The 19,714-nt window shown below is 34.5% G+C and overlaps 2 protein-coding genes across 9 annotated transcripts in view; one reads left to right on the forward strand and one right to left on the reverse strand.

Annotated features, from left to right (window-relative positions):
- Nucleotides 1-19,714, reverse strand: part of LOC138305551 (E3 ubiquitin-protein ligase TRIM45-like) — a 61,082-nt gene that overhangs the window by 40,050 nt on the left and 1,318 nt on the right. For 2 of the 4 annotated variants that reach the window (XR_011205718.1, XR_011205717.1), the window contains exon 3: nucleotides 16,429-17,054. The exons of the other annotated variants lie outside the window; for them this stretch is intronic. The gene's annotated coding sequence lies outside the window, so the exon portion shown is untranslated. Of the gene's footprint in view, nucleotides 1-16,428; nucleotides 17,055-19,714 lie in introns of those variants that run through there. 4 annotated transcript variants of the gene reach the window in all.
- Nucleotides 1-19,714, forward strand: part of LOC138305549 (pyruvate kinase PKM-like) — an 84,888-nt gene that overhangs the window by 30,887 nt on the left and 34,287 nt on the right. For 2 of the 5 annotated variants that reach the window (XM_069245823.1, XM_069245826.1), the window contains exon 2: nucleotides 13,471-13,488. The exons of 2 other annotated variants lie outside the window; for them this stretch is intronic. In XM_069245823.1, the coding sequence (XP_069101924.1) occupies nucleotides 13,471-13,488 (18 nt within the window). Of the gene's footprint in view, nucleotides 1-13,470; nucleotides 13,489-17,837; nucleotides 17,859-19,714 lie in introns of those variants that run through there. One more of the 5 variants, XM_069245833.1, reaches the window with a different exon arrangement.

The raw sequence follows: 19,714 nt of genomic DNA on the forward strand, positions 1-19,714 counted from the left end.
TTTATAAATTTTTGTATGTTATGCTCGCAAACACATGACATCACAATCCATGCTTACTTGCAAGGACAGATACTCTGTTATATGCAAATACAGAATACTATATCATGAATATCAAAGGAGTCACTTGTGTTGCCTATATAGACCGAAATCAGGTAAATCAAGTCACCCCTCGTAGTCTGTGTAGATTTGCATAATCTATATATATTGGACAACAAGATACCATACACTAACATCCAACTTTCAGAGTTTATCCTTTTGTTTCAAAACAATTATGACTATGCCTTCCTCAATCTAATTTGGCCTTAATCTTTCAACTTCAATAGTAGTAAAATTAATTTTGATTACATTATACCCCAATAAATATAATTTCCACTTACAGATTGGTTGTCAACTTGTAAAGTCTCAGATGTGGCTTTTAATATAGTAGTTTGTAGTGATTGTAACAATATGTTAACATTTATTGCTACAAGTTTTGCTCACAGATTCTGAAACTGCCACATATTACAGTAACTATTCTTGTTTTATTTGTTTAGGAAAAGGGTATCAGAGCCAACACAGCCCAGTTCCGCACTACCAAGTTATCCGACACAGACCAAGTTATCCGACACAGCCTAGTTATCCAGGCCAACCTCCTGCTGGATACCCACAACACTACCAACAGCAAATGCCGCAAGGCTATGGTATATGGGGGCCATATCAACAGGCACCAAGTAAGTTTTTCGTCGAGGGACATGAGACTTGATACTAAAGGGTTTCACTCTTTCACTCACCGTCTTATGTTATTGTGCCATAACCGGTATATAAATTTGTTCTGGTTAAATCTCTTTGTGAGTTAAAGATTCATTTAAAAAATGTTTATTTTCTGTCAAAAAGTATGCCTGCTATTCAATCCTTTTGATTGCAACATCATGTCAATAAAATTTGTTCAAATGGAATGAAAAAAGTATGGCTTCAAACATTATGAACAAATATTTGTTAGAGTTTCCAAAGTATAGTATATATAATACAAACTCTTATCAGCTTCTAATATAGTCTACTTAAAGCTCATGTTACTACATAATAAATCTGGAAATGTGGAAAGTACTATAATTATTCAATGATTTCAACAACATCAGGTGTAAATAAATCAGTGTTGTATTTTCAGTGATGCAGCCTCCAGCTTATGCTTCTGCTCCACCACCACCCTACACACCAGTGGCCCAGTTTGAGTGTATGACAATATTTGAGTTACTGCCCTTTTTAAAATGAATGGTTGATTTTGTTCTCAATTTAATCAATAATATTATAGTCTTAATAAAACAACAGCGGCTGTACAAAATATAGACCAAATGCTTGAAAAGACTAAGTTTCATCATTTCTCTAAGCAAAGGCTGTTCAAAAGATTTTTGGCAAGGATCCCAAAATTAAAAATAAATCGGTAATTAGTTGTAAAGTTAATTTTGAAGAACACACTGCCCTGTCCATGTGTAAACTTACCTATCAGTTATTTTGGTTCCTCAAATCTAATACATATATATATATAATTGCTAATGTTTGGAAATTACCGATATGTTATTTAGTCCCACCATTATCAGATGGTTGGCTATTATTCAATCGCCTTTCGTCCATTAAATTAATTCTTGTAGCCGCTTTTTCTCTGGAAAGTACTGAAGGGATCATGTCTCGAATTTTATATTTAGGTTCTCCTACAGCACTAGTTGTGCATATTGCACAACATTTTGGGACCTGACAGGTGTAAACAAGATGGCTGACTGACAGCCATCTTGGATTTTTAGCCCACCCCATCATCAGATGGTGGGCTATTCAAATCGCCCTGCGTCCGTGGTCCGTGGTCCGTTGGTCCGTCCGTCCGTCAGTAAACAATGCTTGTTTATCACTTATTTCTTAAAAACACTGCTGCAGGGATTTTGTTCAAACTTCACATGGAGGGTCCCCTTGGTCCCTAGTTGTGCCATACAGATTTTGAGGCTGGGGGGGGGGGGGGGGGGATCGGGAAAACAAGATTGCGCCGCCAGGCAGCCATCTTTGATTTTGGCAGTTGAAGTATTGTATACCCCGATATTTCTTGAGAACTACTGAAGGGGCTATTTGTCAAAACATCCACATGAAGGTGACTCCTTGGCCCCCTAGTTGTTCCATACCGATTTTTGAGGCTGATCAGAAAACACAAGATGTCCGCCAGGCAGCCATCATATGATATTGGCAGTTGAAGTTTGTTATCGATATTATCCTTGAGAACTAACTGAAGGGATTTTAGATCAAACATCACATGGAGGTTACCCCTTGGAGTCCCTAGTTGTGGCCATACAGATTTTGAGGCTGATCGGAAAAAACAAGATGGCCGCCAAGCAGCCATCTTGATTTTGGCAGATGTGAAGTTTGTTATCGAATATTTCTTGAGAACTACTGAAGTGGGATTTTGTAATCAAACATCACATGGAGGTTACCCTTGGATGTCCCTAGTTGTGCCATACAGATTTTGAGGCTGATCGGAAAAACAAGATGGCTGCCAGGCAGCCATCTTTGATTTGGCAGTTGAAGTTTGTTATTCGATATGTCTTGAGAACATACTGAAGGGATTTTGGTTCAAACTTCACATGGAGGTTACTCCTTGGTCCCTTGTTGTGCCGAATACAGAGTTTTGAGGCTGATCGGAAAAAACAAGATGGCCGCCAGGCAGCCATCTTTAGATTTTGGCAGTTGAAGTTTGTTATCAATATTTCTTGAGAACTACAAAGGACTTTTTGTTCAAACTTCACATGAAGGTTACCCCTTGGTCCCTATTTGTGCCATAACAGATTTTGAGGCTGATAGGAAAAACAAGATGGCCGCCAGGCAGCCATCTTTGATTTTGGCAGTTGAAGTTTGTTAACGATATTTCTTGAGAACTACTGAAGGAATTTTGTTTCAAACTTCTACATGAAGGTTACCCTTGGTCCCTATTTTTGTGCCATACAGAATTTGAGGCTCGATAGGAAAAACAAGATGGCCGCCAGGCGGCCATCTAGGATTTTGAATAGTATAAGGTTTGAGTATCCCCATTTATCAAAAAGTGCTGAAGGGATCTTTCTCAAATTTAATATGGTAGGTTCCCCAAAGTCACCTTGTTGTGCATATTGCATTTTGGACAAATCGCCGGTGAACAAGATGGCCGCCAGGCCCCCATCGTGGAAACATGTGCTGAAAATATCATGGTAAATGGTAAATGTTACTTTGCAAAACTCCACCCATCTTTGTGTATATAGTCTCTAATATAAATGTCAAGACTGTATACCTGATTCAACAATTGCACGCCCCGCTCTACTTTGAATTATACTCCATCTTTCTTTAGCTCAACTTCCTTTTTCCTGTTTTTTTTCATACACGTAAGTCTCCAAAATCAAACTTACTTTAGTTTTGATATCTCCATTGGCGGGGGATCTGACATGACTATGTCCTTGTTATGGCTATTTCTTAGATAGTACTGAAGGGATCTGTCCCACAAATTTCATATGTAGGTTCCCCTAGGGGGACCTTTTAGTGTTGTGCATATTGCATTTTGGGACCCGATCGGGTTAACAAGATGCCCGCACAGGCAGCCATCTTGGATTTTGTTATTCAAAGTTTGTTTATCGCTATTTCTCAGACAGTACTGAAGGGATCTGTCTCAAAATTCATATGTATGTTCCCCTAGGGCCCTAGTTGTGCATATTGTGATTTGGGACCGATCGTGTCTACAAAATTGCTGCCAGGCAGAGCCATCTTAGATTTTATAATAATAAAAGTTTGGTATCCCAGGCTATTTCTCAGAAAGTATTGAATGGATCTTTCTCAAATTTCACATGTAGGTTCCCCTAGGGCCCTAGTTGTGCATATTGTGATTTGGGAACCGATTTGATCAACAAGAATGGCCGCCAAGGAGTCATCTTGGATTTTGTATAGTTGAAGTTTGTTACCGCTATATCTCAAAGGTACTGAAGCGATTCTGTCTCAAATTTTCTAATGTAGTATGGTTTTTTGAAAAAAGTTTAAAAAGTTAGAAGAAAAGATCCATCTTTCCTTTGTCATATATAGGATCATTCTTTGGTGGGAGCCAAGATCCTTCTGGATCTCTTGTGATAGTTAAGAATATGTTACTGCTATTAAATCAATAAGTACCTGAGGTATTTTTCTCAAATTTTATTTGTAGGTTCCTCAAGGGCGCTAGTTGTGCATATTGCATTTCATGATAGATCGTGGTCAACAAGATGGCCGACTGGCTGCCATCTTGGATTTTTGTAGTTAAAGTTTGTTACCCACTATTTCTCAACAAGCTACTGAAGGGTTCTGTCTTAAATTTCAATGGTAGGTTCCTCTAGTGCCCTACTTGTGCATATTGCATTTTGGACCGATCGGTCATCAAGATGGCCAACATGACAGGCGCCATCTTGGATTTTGATAGTTGAGGTTTGTTAACACTAATTCTCAGAAAGTGCTGAAGAGATTTTTTTCGCTAAATTTGCATCTGTAGGTTTTCCTCTAGAGCCCAAGTTGTTGCATATTGCATTTTGGGACTGATCGGTCAACAAGATGGATTTTGAATGATTGAAGTTTGAAAAGCAGGGAAAAATACCTCTCATTTGTCAGACAAAGATCATTCTCTTGGTGGGGCGCCAAGATCCCTCTGGGATCTCTTGTTCTTTGAAAGTTTCTACAAATGATCGATGTGTATTACATGGAAAAAATGACATACAAAGTAATAATTAATCTGGAATTTATTTGGAAATAAACATATTTCTGGTTTATTCTTCAGAACCCAGTTCCACAGGGCAATGCACCACCCCCTGCTGTGTACTACCTTCAAAGGATGCACTGCTGATTTAGAATTATTGAAATTGAATTTGTCTAGATTTTGAATGATGTAGCATAATTCTCTGGGACCTGATATAGTGGGTAGGATTTCTTTTCCATATATGGTATTGACTATCGAACTGTACAACCCTTCTTTTTGTTGTATCATTCCTGGTAATTTTACTGTTCATTTCACTACGGTATTTTTTTGTGCAATTTCAACATTATCTAGTCTACTATTCAGGTAAGTCTTAAAATTTATCTAATTTAATCTTATATTCATAGTTATATAATCTGATATTAGAGTTTATATCACTTACATTGATATTTTGATTATGGTTATTAGATAATTTTTGATTTGTTTGAATAACAGTAAATGGGGATGTTTTTTAAAATGCAAAAGCCAATAATTCTTGAAAGTGATACACTTTTAGCTGGTTAGCAATACAAATATATGTTTTCAATGTGAGAAGTTGCTTAGCCATAAAAAAAACTGAAAGAAAATGACACATTTTGCCTCATATTTGAGAGTGTCAGAATGTCTTTTGTATGCCAATTCTAGTTGCAGTGATAGATAGAAATATTTGATTTAATATATAACAACATCTTAAATTCTTGAACATGCTTGACGCAAATTCCCTCGGAAAAAGATTTTAAGTCATGTTGCCTTGGCAATTTTGTTAGTTTGGACAGTTATGTTTTTTCTGTCCATTCAACTGAAACAAAACGGTCGCTTTAATATGCGTAAATAACATTGTTTATTCGCAAGTTTTTATTGGCAAAATGCAAAAGACAAGTCTGCTGTCATGAATCCAGTGTAAGTATATATACATACATTCAGTAGAATAGCTATATCATAATTTCTTATTTTTTCGGAACTGTATAGCAGTTGAAAAAATTGTGTGGATGGTTTTTGTGTGTCTAAGATAGCTTAAAGAATTAGTGAACCTCAAAATTTAACCACTGAGTATATGATCGATTATATATATAATAGGATTTAAAGCGTTATACAGTATTTAACTCCAGCATAAGTTTCTATACTTTCAATTATTTTGCTCCAATTAAAACAAATGTGTTCTGCAATATTTTTTTCCAGAAATCGATGTATAATGAATTGTATATAGAACTAATATACAGTTTGTATGTATGTATACTGGTACATTTTACAATAGTAATGGTATCTAAACATTACTAACTGACTCAGAGCTATAACCGTCCCATACCAGGTCTTATGTAAAGGGGTTTTGGTGTAAATTACCATAATGTTTTATTATTGTTGAATCTCACTTTAAATAGTGTTTTGGAGACAGAAACAAATTTTAATTTCGCCTTCATTTGTTAAAGAATAACAAATGTTCAATTCTATTAATATATATACATTTGTTATTAGATTGCCAACCCCCGTAAATGATAATTGGTCGATATTTAAGCTATTGTTTAGCTGCAACAATTAAATGATTTTATGCTTTAATTGAGACAAATTAACCATTTCTAGCAACCTATGTCTCTCAAAGTATAACAAAATTTTCGTAGTTTTTTTCGAATCCTGATGGGGTCTCAAGTTTATTTACTGTCGATCTTTCCCACATAACAACAAATCAGTAGATTGTGTGACAACATGTAACATCAACAACTGGAAATTACAATACAGTGTGCACTTTGTAAGATTTTATTTCTTTAAAAATTAACATGCATCAAATGAAAACCACAATATCTATCAATTATTGAATTTAATTTTATATTTACATATAAAATATATTGTGTAAATTCTTTTTGTTATAATCATTAATGTAAATTCTTGCTGACCATTTAGGTGTTTAAATTAAAATTTAATTTGTGTAAACTTAATAGAAAAAATAGAATGATTAAATCTCACACAAGCAAGAGGATTTTCTGGGAATTGGGAGACTTTTGATAATTTTGGTCTTATAAACTATTTGAACTGCAGACAATACATAATTATAGTCCATTATACAAATCTCATAAGCATCAACTAATGATCAGGTGCACATGTGGACTGCATATGTGTAGCAGGATAAGACTGGATCGATAGTCGATGACCAAGTTGCTCAGTCAGCTATGTTTTGGAGGTTCTAAGTTTGAATCCCTGGTCTGGCCAGCTACGTATACATTTTCTAATTTCTTCGTACACATGTATATATATGGACCTCTCAGGTGTACTGACATACATTGTATCTACATATTGTACGCAACCATGGTCATAACTATTTAAAAAAAAAACCCAACCCCATTCCCCTCACTTTCAAGTACTGTCATGTAGGGTATGTATGTTTACTACAAGAGATGGGCTTGATCCCTGATACAGTACTGTACACTGGCAAACTAATGAATTTGTATTATTACTATCATATTATTGTGATGTATTATACATACTATATTATTTCATTATTGCAGGCCCCAGACCTTCTGAAGAACTGAAAAAATGTGTCTTAATTCAGCTTGTTATTATACAAAACATGATTGGTTAGTATTTTGTTTAATTATTATTGATTAATGAATGACTGCTTTAATCACTGTGTGCATGCATCAGAAAAATGGAACACAAGTACTTGGGCAACCTTGAAGCAAAAATCAATTCTCATATTTATTTTTTCATTTTAAATTTCAAAGTCTTCAAATTGTAGATCTGTACTTATTAAGTCCAATACAATTATTATATATATGTTGTCCTTGTTTTCGAACAGAGTGATAAGGCGAAATACAAGGCAATAAATAAATAATCCAGTTCAAGTTAAAATGTGATCTCAAAACCCTCTGACTTATATTTAACAGAAATGTGGATAATTCATTCTATCTTCATAACTTTATTCACAGTATTAAGTATAAACATGCTAATAATATGTAAATGAGCCAAGTCTGTTTTGTTGTCTGAGAGCTGTTCATGGGAGGCGATATTGATAGTCACTTTTCTTACATGTACAATAACAGGTTGTCCAGAAGAGCAACAGGTATTGTATGAACTTGATGGAAGGGAGACAACTGGCAAATTTAGGTTTAGTCAATAGCTTATATATACGTATATTACATGTCTAAGAATTATGAAAACCTAAGTGTCAGTTAACAAGATCAGACAGTATTTTTTTCTAATTAGTTGTTTATTATTGATCACATGTGTACAAGATAATTTTGTAAATGAAAAACTTCAAGAGTTAAACCTTTTTTTTCTTCTATAACTAGGTGACTGTTCAGGTATCCATGACTGATTGCCAGCTCTGAAATGAAGTCAGTGCCTTCATTAGATGAAACAAGGCTACACTAAAAGGCTGTAGCAAATGAGTAGTGAGGGAAGGAAACAAAATATATTCCACACTGTTCACTCTGGCCTTCTCAACCAAAGTATTAACATCAGGAAGTCTTCCTTTTGAATGGACGCTTCAAAAGATACCTGGAGGATTTTATGTAGAGGTATTGTCTATAAGCTATAACATTAAACATTACTTTATTAGTAAAGCTGTGGATTTTCATTTGAAATTTTAAGATTTTTTTTCCAAATCTTAAGGCTTTAAACATTTGCTCAGAAATTATCAATATTTTACAGCTACATATGTCTCAGTTATTCTTTTTTTATTTTCAGGTTTTGTAGACTTATCATCAAGGTAGCCTGCACTTGGAAATGACTTTTCAATAAATTACAAACGTCAGAAGGACTTTTTCATGGGCAATTTATCAGAGGACTTTTTCATGGACAAACATACTACTGCTGTTGTGTGGGAGTTTGTCACGGAGATCCAATGACCTTGTATACAACCCTTGTCTATCAAGGTGGCATACTTTGTACAGGAATTTGTTCCTTGACCAAACATGTTTCATTCATATTATAGATGCACTTACCCTATTCTGAAATGGAAGTGTACAATATCTTTATTTGATGCATTATCTTTAATTGATGCTTGGATTTTAAAATAGCAGCCACTTCAATAATTGTAACTAATATCAAATGAATATTTTTCACTTCAATTGCTGATTCACTTGGAAATGCAGGGTCTCACAGTAAAAATTGATATGTCACTCTAGATTAAATAAAGTGTTGATAAATAATTTCTTGTTGTATTTTGCTTTCCCAAGTATCATTGATGAATTAATAAAATATACACTTAAAAATCAACTTATTATCAGATTGTCAAATGATATACATTGTGTAAGAAAAATGAAACAGAATAGAGAAGGAAATATCAGAAAACTTGGATGGCAGTGCAGTGATCTGAAAATATAAAAAATTAGAATAATACAAATTCAAAACCAATCTAATTAATTTGATAGATGTAAACACGATTTTATGTACTCTGGTATTCCTCGCTGAAATTTGTTTGTTCTGCTTCAAGAGATGATCTCTACCAATGTCAGAAGGCCAGGCACTTGATATTGCCATGCTGGCACCAGATATTTCGATTTAAAGGTTTTTACTATTTTCCCTGTAAATAGAAAAAAAACTTCACTGACAGTGCTCTGTATATGAAACAAACTACCTCTTCTTATCTGTAGACACTACTGTTCAGAAAGATATTTTTTTTAAACCAGTTTACATATCATTACCTAATATTGCATTTGTATAATCTCCTTATATTTGTTTTGTTTTAAAACAGTATTTAAATAATATAAATTATTTTATGGTAATTGTTAACATCTTGTGTACAAAATACATTTTTTCATAATCAATAATACAAATAATATGAATTTGAACATTTTGTAATATTCATTTCTGTATTTCACTATTTGTATTTTACATATTTTAAACATTTATTTAATAACACATTCTCATATCTGTAGTTGTGTTTTGTATATTATTTGTTGCTGGAGAAAACAAATAATGTTACATTATAATTGATAATAGCAACATCTTATAGTAAGATAATAATTATTATAAATATTAATAATCACAGATATGCAAAACTCAAAAAAAAATCGAAACAATGACAGAAGGGAAATAACTCTTATACAACATTGAAAAAACCGGAAAATCATAGTACAAGTACCTGTTCGTTTTAGAATGACTTTTTGACATGCGCAAAGATCATTGAGTAATAGTTCCAAGATGGCGGCAGAATATGAATCGTTTCTAGTGGCATCCTAAATAAAGGTATGGACTACCCTGTTCATCGAATACCTCCCTGAAATGTTTCTCTATTCTTGTTTTGGGTACATACTTTTATGTTTTGATGATATGTAGTGCAGTGTAATGGGGTTAAAAACATGAGAAAATAGACCGTCGCACGGTGACATTGTAGGAGATTGACGAAAATAACACCAACTTGCCGATTTCAAAGTCTTCATTAAAGCATAATAAAATCGATCACTGCTTCAAAATTTGGTTTAAATATCGCGGAAATGCATTTTTTATGGACGACATATATGTACGTTTATTTTAAACGTAAAAAATGTGCATGCGATAAAAAGAGCAATTTTCTCGAATCCGTGATCCGATTTGGGTACTGATCCGATTTGGGTACTGTGACTTAGTCTAGGCCTAAATTGTACGTTAGTAAATCCTTATTTTAAAACATCTAGGCCTACTTGATCACATTTTTCAAGGTCATAGCGTTGCCTTGAAAGATGATTGAAAGATGAACAAGGCCTAAATGTGCTAGTTGTGGTGGATCTAGGCTAACAGATTTGATAGTATAGTACACATTATTATTAATTTAAATTTCCCGCCATATTTTTTATTTTATACGAAACTAATGCAATCAAAAAATAAAACGTTAAAATTGCTGCAATGCGAGCTCAAAGACAAACCAAAATATGCTATCAAATGTTCATTATTTCAGGAATGTTATAAAATGATTTTTAAATATGCCCGTCGTTAATTCGAAGGTTATTTACATCGGTGCAAGGTCACCGATCACTTACCGGAAGTATGCATTCGGCGACTTGAAGGTTGTCTGTAGCTGAGCGAGGGAGATTCGTAGAGAAAATTTGTGCTGATAAATTAGGTGATCGTTGACAACGTATTTGGACTAAAGCAGCAAAGGTGATTAGACACAGGGATTAAATGTTTTTCTCATTTTAGCACTTTTACCTGTTGAAACTAACAAATTAACTCGAGTTTTGGTAGGTTCATTGTAAATATCAACTGAGTGTTTTTTGACTGGCCATGCTCCATCGGTCAGCTGTTCACGGATGATGTTTTAAGCAGTTTAGTGAGTTTACGTGATTTATTATGACCAAAATGTCACACTGTTTATGTAACAACCGTTGTGTATTATAATAATATTGTCAATTCACATGTTCCCATGCTCATATTTATTTCTGTGTGATGATTTATGACAAAGCCTCAAACATTGATTCGCTTGCTTTTTGTGTACCTGACACTGTACACAGCTGTACAATGAATCATATTACGCTCTCTAAAACCTACGTGTCGATGCTCATGCACAGTTGTAACTACAGTTCACTCTTCAATATATGTATTCAGTCTTATAATAAACGGTGCTGTCTTTGTTTAAAAAAAAATTTGAAAAGTCAATTTAACTTCATTTAAACCCAATCACCCCCCACGCCCTCATGAGTTACCCTAGAACATAGGAGGCACATAGTTTATCTGTTACTTTAGTATGTAGATGCAGGGGTTTCATTTTTTCTCAGGATAAGCAGTACAATTGCAATTTCATAGGGTACTTTTCTGTACTATCTGTATGCTATCTAATGTAATTTAGCCCAAATCAGGCGGTACTGCAGCCAGGTTTAACCGGCAAAAAGTACCGGGTATGGCCTGATATTGAAACCCCTGAATGTATCATAGTACTTGCGTAACACGGGAGTTGACTGATCAGTCCATTTCTTAAATAAATTATCAAACGTTATTTTTCTGACTGTCGACGCGACATAATGTGTCAAAAGTTGTATTTCGGTGCTATACCTTTTACCATTGTTTGAGTAAGTTTGCCAGCAGACATGTAAATTTTGCTAGCTGCTGATATATACACATAACAGATTTGTCAAGAACGATTGTTCCATGAGACAATTTCTGAATTTCAAATTTGAGTCCATCAGTAATCTTATGCATATATGTCCCTGGAGGCAGTGTGATATGAAAGGCAAACCCTCAGGAAATATTACACCTTTATTTGGGTAAATAAACCTTCATATCACACAGTCACTGGGAATAAATTGTATATTATACCAAAAATCCTTGATTCATTATTTTGGAATTAACTTTATTTGTAACGAGAAATTTTTTGATGTTAAGTATATATGTTTCGCCTATCTTCATTGTACAACAAAAGGGAAGACAACTCTGTGTGAAAGATGGGCAGTCACCATTGGGGCACACGCCCCAAGGAAATATGATGCTTTATTTCCCGGCTTTATGATCTGTGTTTCAACTTATCACAAACACTGTATGTTAAAAAACATGAAGTGTACATTGAATGGGCTGATATACCTGAAATGTGATCATGAACAGGCAATCTCATTGAAATACATAATCATACTCTTAGTCTGTTTCATTATTCTCAGAGGATCAGACAACATCATTTTCCCAGTAGAGGTCACATTCTGGTGACCTTTCGAATTGACCAATCAAATTATTTTCATTTAAGAAGTCATTTCACCCTAAGAGCGCAACATAGCTACATCTATAAAATACATGCGTTGATGAATCATTTTCAGTTGATGTACAGGGAGAAAATGTATTTGAATTATTGACTTATATAGGACTCATAAAGATCATAAGAACATGGTCGACCCTGAATGCAATGTTGTCAGATCCTCTATAAAACAAAGTGAGGCCATATTTGAATCAGATTGGTGAGGAGGTAAAATAGCTATAAGTAAGCTTAGGGCAAAACAAAATGTACTAGGCAGCATTCAGATTGTGCTTCGACTGTAGGTCAGTTTGTGTGGCCAAGAAATTCTATAAATATTATATATATATATTTATGTAAAAGTAGATGGCCATTGGTTCAACATTTCGAATGTAACAGTTTTGGGCGAGAGCAGTCTGCCGCCAGCCGGGATCAAAGCTAGAAAGCGAATATATTGATCACTTATTTTTGTTTACTTGCAATTAATAACCTGCTCCATAGGATAATAATGAGTAGATTTCGCCATTGAAGAAATTTAGGTAGAGTATCAATCAGTTATGCTGGGATAATAGATTTGGAATACCAGTATATTGAACAACCCTAACCCTGCCATCACCATGTCATGAGATATATAATTAATCTTATGTATGGCAAAATGAAACAAAACCAGGGTGTCGACAAATTTTCAAAAGATGTTGATGAAATTACTAGGGGCTTTTTTTGGGATTTAACCCCATAGATATCTATGGATATAAATGATTTCATTACTACTTAGAGACAAGAGGGGCGTTTTGTTGATGAATTACGTGCTATGGTAGTTACCGTAATATTATCTTCTATATTAATAATTACATGTATATAATCAGAAAAGATATGGTGTGAAAAGTAAGTTATAAATTCCTATAAACTTATGATCTGTGATTTGATGTCTCCTCAGTGTATATTTTATCTTTAATCATGGGCAATATAGCTGTATATATCATAGACAATTTTATGATTGTATTCAATAATTAAGTATCTCTTTGATGAAATCAAAGGTTTCATTGATCAAAGGGAAATAACTCTAATGTGAATTACCTGGATGACAAGTACAGTTTGTTCTTTTCTATCTTTTCAGATGGCTGCCCAAAAACAGGTGAGTAATTAATTCTACAGTTTAATATTCATTCCTTATGTACTGAAGAAATAATTACAATGCATATAAACTTTTACATTTTAGAGAGTGAATTAAAAAATAATTACAATGCATATAAACTTGTACATTATAGAGAGTGAATACAATGTACTCATATACAAGCTTACCCTGCAGGGTTTCGAGATCCAAAAACGACTGTGGCTATTAAAGAAATATTTATATGTTGAACTTGGTTTCGGATGATTGTGACGTCATATTTTGATGATTTTTGTGGTGTCATAGACCATATGGTACTCCATAATGGAAGGTAAATGATCGTTTTTAGTTCTCAAAACCCCCATATCAATCATACAGGTAAAAACCTTATCATTTATGAACATATTTATATAAAAATGTTGATTACCAGGTATTACATACAATGTATTTATACAGGGGTAGGTTGGGCGTAGTTTGACGTCGTTTCAAACTGGCCCCAACACACTCCTGTTACAAAAACCACACGACTCGCTCCTTTTACAAAAATTATATCTCTAATTTCGAACTGCAAGTATTACAAGTTAAAAACTGATCATTGCTGGCTAAATACATACTACAAACAGTGATACACGTCTACAAAAAAAACCTACCAGGCGTGGGGAGTGGGAGGGGGGGGGGGGGGGGTCATGGTCAGCTTATAGTTCATAAAAACTGTACATACTGATAATACAGTTTCAAATAAATATTTTAATATATTAAAGTTAACATTTCTCTCCATATGGTTGTTCTGGAATAAATTTAAAGATCAGAGTTCATTTGTAAGAGATTTATATGTATGCCAGTATGGAAATGAACTGCATCAATCAGCATGGATCATACATTTATAATCCACCTACACTTGATCAAAGGGATGGATGTGTAATTGAAATACACTACAACATTATATCGTAACACATTGCTTGCATATGGTGTGCACATTGAACTGTTGTTATACTGAATTACTATATTGATCTAACAGGAGACACAATTGTAGAGTGATCTTATTTCTGTGACAATTTTAAAAGGATTCTAGATCTGTAATGTTGAGATGCATGATTGTATATTTTACAATGATGGTAAAACTCGCAAACTTATTTTATATGCTTGTTGACATAGCAGGGAGTTTTTTAGATACATTTGGGGCCAAATAAATTTAAGGTTCCAATCCCTAGAAGAGAAATTTTGTTGTATTTTGACAATTTTATACATTTTTAGCTCACCTGACCCGAAGGGCCGGTGAGCTTATGTCATGGCGCGGCGTCCGTCGTCCGTCCATCCGGCCGTCCGTCTGGCCGTTCGTCCGTCCGTCAACATTTCCTTTAAGTCGCTACTAGTCATAGAGTTCTGCATGGATTGTAACCAAATTTGGCCACAAACATCCTTGGGGGAAGGGGAACAGAATTTGTATAAATTTTGGCTCTGACCCCCTGGGGGCAGGAGGGGCGGGGCCCAATAGGGAAAATGAAGGTAAATCCTATAAAACGCTACTTGTCCTAGAGTTCTGCATGGATTGTAACCAAATTTGGCCACAAACATCCTTGGGAGAAGGGGAACAGAACTTGTATAAATTTTGGCTCTGACCCCCCCAGGGGCAGGAGGGGCGGGGCCCAATAGGAAAAATAAAGGTAAATCCTATAAAACGCTACTTGTCCTAGAGTTCTGCATGGATTGTAACCAAATTTGGCCACAAACATCCTTAGTGGAAGGGGAACAGAACTTTTATAAATTTTGGCTCTGACCCCCCAGGGGCAGGAGGGCGGGGCACAATAGGGGAAATATAGGTAAATCCTATAAATAGCTACTTGTCCTAGAGTTCAGCATGGATTGTAACCAAATTTGGCCACAAACATCCTTGGCGAAAGGGGAACAGAACTTGTATAAATTTTGGCTCTGACCCCCTGGGGGCAGGAGGGGCGGGGCCCAATAGGGGAAATAGAGGTAATCTTATAAATTGCTACTTGTCCTAGAGTTCTGCATGGATTGTAACCAAATTTGACCAGAAACATCCTTAGGGGAAGAGGAACAGAACTTGTATGAATTTTGGCTCTGATCCCCCGGGGGCAAGAGGGGTGGGGCCCAATAGGGGAAATAGAGGTAAATCCTTTAAATCGTTATTTGTCCTAGAGTTCTGCATGGATTGTAACCAAATTTGGGCACAAACATCCTTAGCGGAAGGGGAACAGAACTTGTATAAATTTATGCTCTGACCCCCTGGGGGCAGGAGGGGCGGGGCCCAATAGGGGAAATAGAGGTAAATCCTGTAAATTGCTAATAGTCATATAGTTCTGCTTGGATTTTAACCAAATTTGGCCCAGAAACATCCTTGGGGTTAACAGAATTTGTATAAATTTTGGCTTTGACCTGCTGGAGCAGAAAGAGTGGGGCCTAATAGGGAAATTCAGAAAAGAAACAATGAACTTTAATTCAGAACATTCCTAGGCATTACAAACCAGGTGAGCGATACAGGCCCTCTGGGCCTCTTGTTCCAATTTAACAAAAACTCTCTAACGTATATATACTGTTTCAAGAAAGTGTGAAATGTTTTTTTCCCCCGATTTAAAAGATACAGGCCTCTGAAAAAATTGAGTAAGAAAGCATGACTTCTAGGTTTTGTGGAGTGATTGGTACATAGTAGTAAACTTTCCACTTAATTTGCTGTGGCTGGGATCCAGTCTGCAGCAAGTGAAAAAGTCTGTGTTCACCTGCTGAATCGAATGAATTTTCTTCGGGCCCACCAGTTTCCTCCCTTTCATAAGACCCATCATAGGTACTGTAATATATATCCAAGCCATCAAAAGTGATTGGTATAAGTTATAAGCTTCTTTCACAATCAATGTAGTAGAAGTAAAGTTTTATACAGTAATTTTATAGCTAGATACCTGGTATGTTTCCCTGTGAGAGAAAACCAGAGAGTGCCTTGGTATGCAAAAGAAAAATGGTATATAGTAACCGTGATGAGGAATTATGCAATTTAACATCAGGTCGATGGAATTGAAATAAGCTGACATCTGGCTGACTGTCAAACTGGAAAATATGCTGATTAGTCGTCACTTACCATAAATAGATTTAATTCACCTTCATAACTGTTACACCAGCTATTACTGAGGATTTTAGTTTACTTAATTCATCAACCCTGCCCCTAGCTATATACTTATTAATTACTTGATTTAGAATATAGTTTTTATTAGAATTTGAATGATTCTGGTTTCTGTATTTATTCTATATGCGATTATGTATCACTGTAGTTATACTCCACATTTCACCTTTCCTTCAATATCTGTTTGTACTATTTCTTTAACATTGTAAGAATGTTGAATAATAGATTAAGAAATACAAACCTTTAGTAAATTTATACATTTTTGAAAAGTAACAAAATTACTTTCAAAATTTATTGACGTAAGCGGGTCTGCTTTTTTAATTAAATAAACCAACTAATTTACTGTTAAATCTGTGCTGCTACCGGTTAAGTATTGACTGGTAGATCTTGCTGAATTTCCTGTGTGTAAATTGCATGCTTGAGTTTGTTGAATGATTGTTAATTCCATCCCACTCTGCAACACAAAAGGTAGTCTACAGGTAATATACTGAATCCAATTTGTTTATATTTCGTTTGAACATGCTTGTAACCAAACTAGGCCATTTAATGAGGTGCCAGCTAGGTTAAGAGATGGAACAAGTTGGAGTACTTAAAGAAAAACCACCAACCTGCAGGCAGTATCTGTCAACTATCCCAAGTAGGTTTTGAACTCGTGATCCAGAGGTTGAGGGCTGCTTTGGTAAAATGTTGGGATGACAACTTGGCTACAGCTAATTCACTGTTATAGATTTATTTTGAGTAAAAAAAGTCTTAAGTTCACTGGATACTTATCTGGACAGAAGTTTCATATAAGTGCACATATATGTATATGCCTACTTCCTGATATGTGCAATTACGTGATTAATGTTCATGTATATGTATGATATGATATATATGGTAGGCAATTTTATTAATTTGCATATTTTATTACCTTCAAGACTTTATACTCTTAAAACTGTTTATGCAGTATGCAAATATGATATCAGCAGGATAATTTTACCTGGTGTCAGTGTCAACATATCACATTGTTGTATATTCAATTTTAAAATATATTCGTGTGTTGGTTTAATTTTAAAATTTGTATTGACAAATGTTTCAATAAATTTTTTCAGTTATGATATATATATATTTATAAGCATCAGTATATGATGTATTGTAAACTGCAATGAAGTAATCAATAAGTAGATCTACTCTTAATGTTATAACGAACAGCAGGCACGACTGTAAGCTAGTAATGTACAGCGAGAGCATGCATACATTGTACATTGTGTGACATAAGGTAAGGTAAATATACCATATTATTCTCTTGTAATATAGACATTAAGTTGTATTGATGGTTATATTAGCGAGGAATTTTCATAATTTTGCAACTGGTTGTCACAATCGCTAAACTTTAATCTGCAAAATATTGAGAACATTTGTACAAAAATATGCATACTACACTATAGCCACATTATATCTTGACGAAATTGTAAAAATTACTCAAATTTCATCTTCATTGTTTTCGGTCCAAATCACCAAAATTTAACCCTCGAAAATAACCGGATACAGTAGTCAGTATTCTATTATAAAATGAGTATATACTTAGTTCTTATATAATTACCACTGTTAAAAGTGTTTAAAGTTAAGAAATGTTCATGATACTTGCCCAAGCCCCTTTCAGCTGCCTTTGTATGCGTTTATCGATAGATATCAGCCACTATGCTGTAAAAGACCTGTGTGTTAATTTCAAACACTCAAAATCGATTTGTAAAGGATCTGTATTTTAAATTCAATCACTCAAAATTGATATGTAAAGGACCTGTGTGTTAATTTCAATCACTCAAAATTGATTTGTTTCATCATGTAAAGTTCCTACACAATTGTCATTTAATTTCATTCTTTATTTCTTTTTTCATACGCTTCATGTAATATGTAATATGAAGACCCATTATTACTGCCTAAGAATTTTATATTTAAATATAAAGTATACATTTGCACATAATAAAATAGTAAATTACTAAACTGCCTGATAATGCTAACTTACTTATGGGGGTATATGGATAATAAACGTTTGTATTCCCATTTATGAGTTGTACTTCATAAATCTTTGAAATGGTCCGTTAAATACTCTTAATTATGTGAGAATTTTATGAAGCATTTTATTGAAATCTGGGATAATTAGTAACTTCTGTTGTCATGGGGGCAACAAATGGAATACACACACAGAAGATAGATGGAAGCATAAATTGATAGCAAAAAAAGGCAGACAAAAACACACACACAAGGATTAAAATTGATCATAAGTAAATTAGTATCCAAAGTTTCTTCAATTATTTCATTTCGCACCGATGCTGGGACTGAATCTAGGACCTCTGGCAAAGTCAGTTTAATTGAAACCTGTGATGCACTAATATGATATATAATGACAGGCAAGCTTAGTTCATCTTAATAACCAGGCAATTTTTGTGTGGTATGGTAAATGTTTGTTAAAACTTACATGCATGACAATAAATAATGTGAACTGATGCATAAGTTTGATATTGTTGACAGGATGGTTATAGTGAAGTGAATTTCCTGTTATGCATAGTTGTACAGTGTCTAAGTAATTTTACAATATAACTTAAGGTCCGAGGAACAAATACGTCTTAATTTGGTTTGCAATGGGCCGTTTATATCCAATTAATTATCCTTTAATCTGTTTAGTTCTTCATCCCAAACTACTCTATATGTATTATAAACTATTGTAGGTCCAGAACTACTTCAGTGTACGTTACAAAGACAGTAGCTATATATATACGCTATACTTGTACCAGTAAGGATAGTCCTTTTGTCTAAGTGAGGTGTCATAGTGGCAGACCTAGACATTAGGTGTGTTTCAGTGAAATAACACTATAATGTAGTTAGCCCAGAACTACTTCAGTTTATGTACATCACAAAGTAGTCTGTTTCCCTTTTATACTTGTACCAGTAAGGATAGTCCTTTTGTCTAAGTGAGGTGTCATAGTGGCAGACCTCGACATTAGGTGATTTTTCATTAAAATAACACTATAATGTAGTTAGCCCAGAACTACTTCAGTGTATATACATCACAAAGTAAGCTATATCCCTTTTATACTTGTACCAGTTAGTATAGTACTTTTGTCTAAGTGAGGT

This window comes from Argopecten irradians, chromosome 13 (assembly GCF_041381155.1).
Source record: "Argopecten irradians isolate NY chromosome 13, Ai_NY, whole genome shotgun sequence".
In the NCBI taxonomy this organism is placed as follows: domain Eukaryota; kingdom Metazoa; phylum Mollusca; class Bivalvia; order Pectinida; family Pectinidae; genus Argopecten; species Argopecten irradians.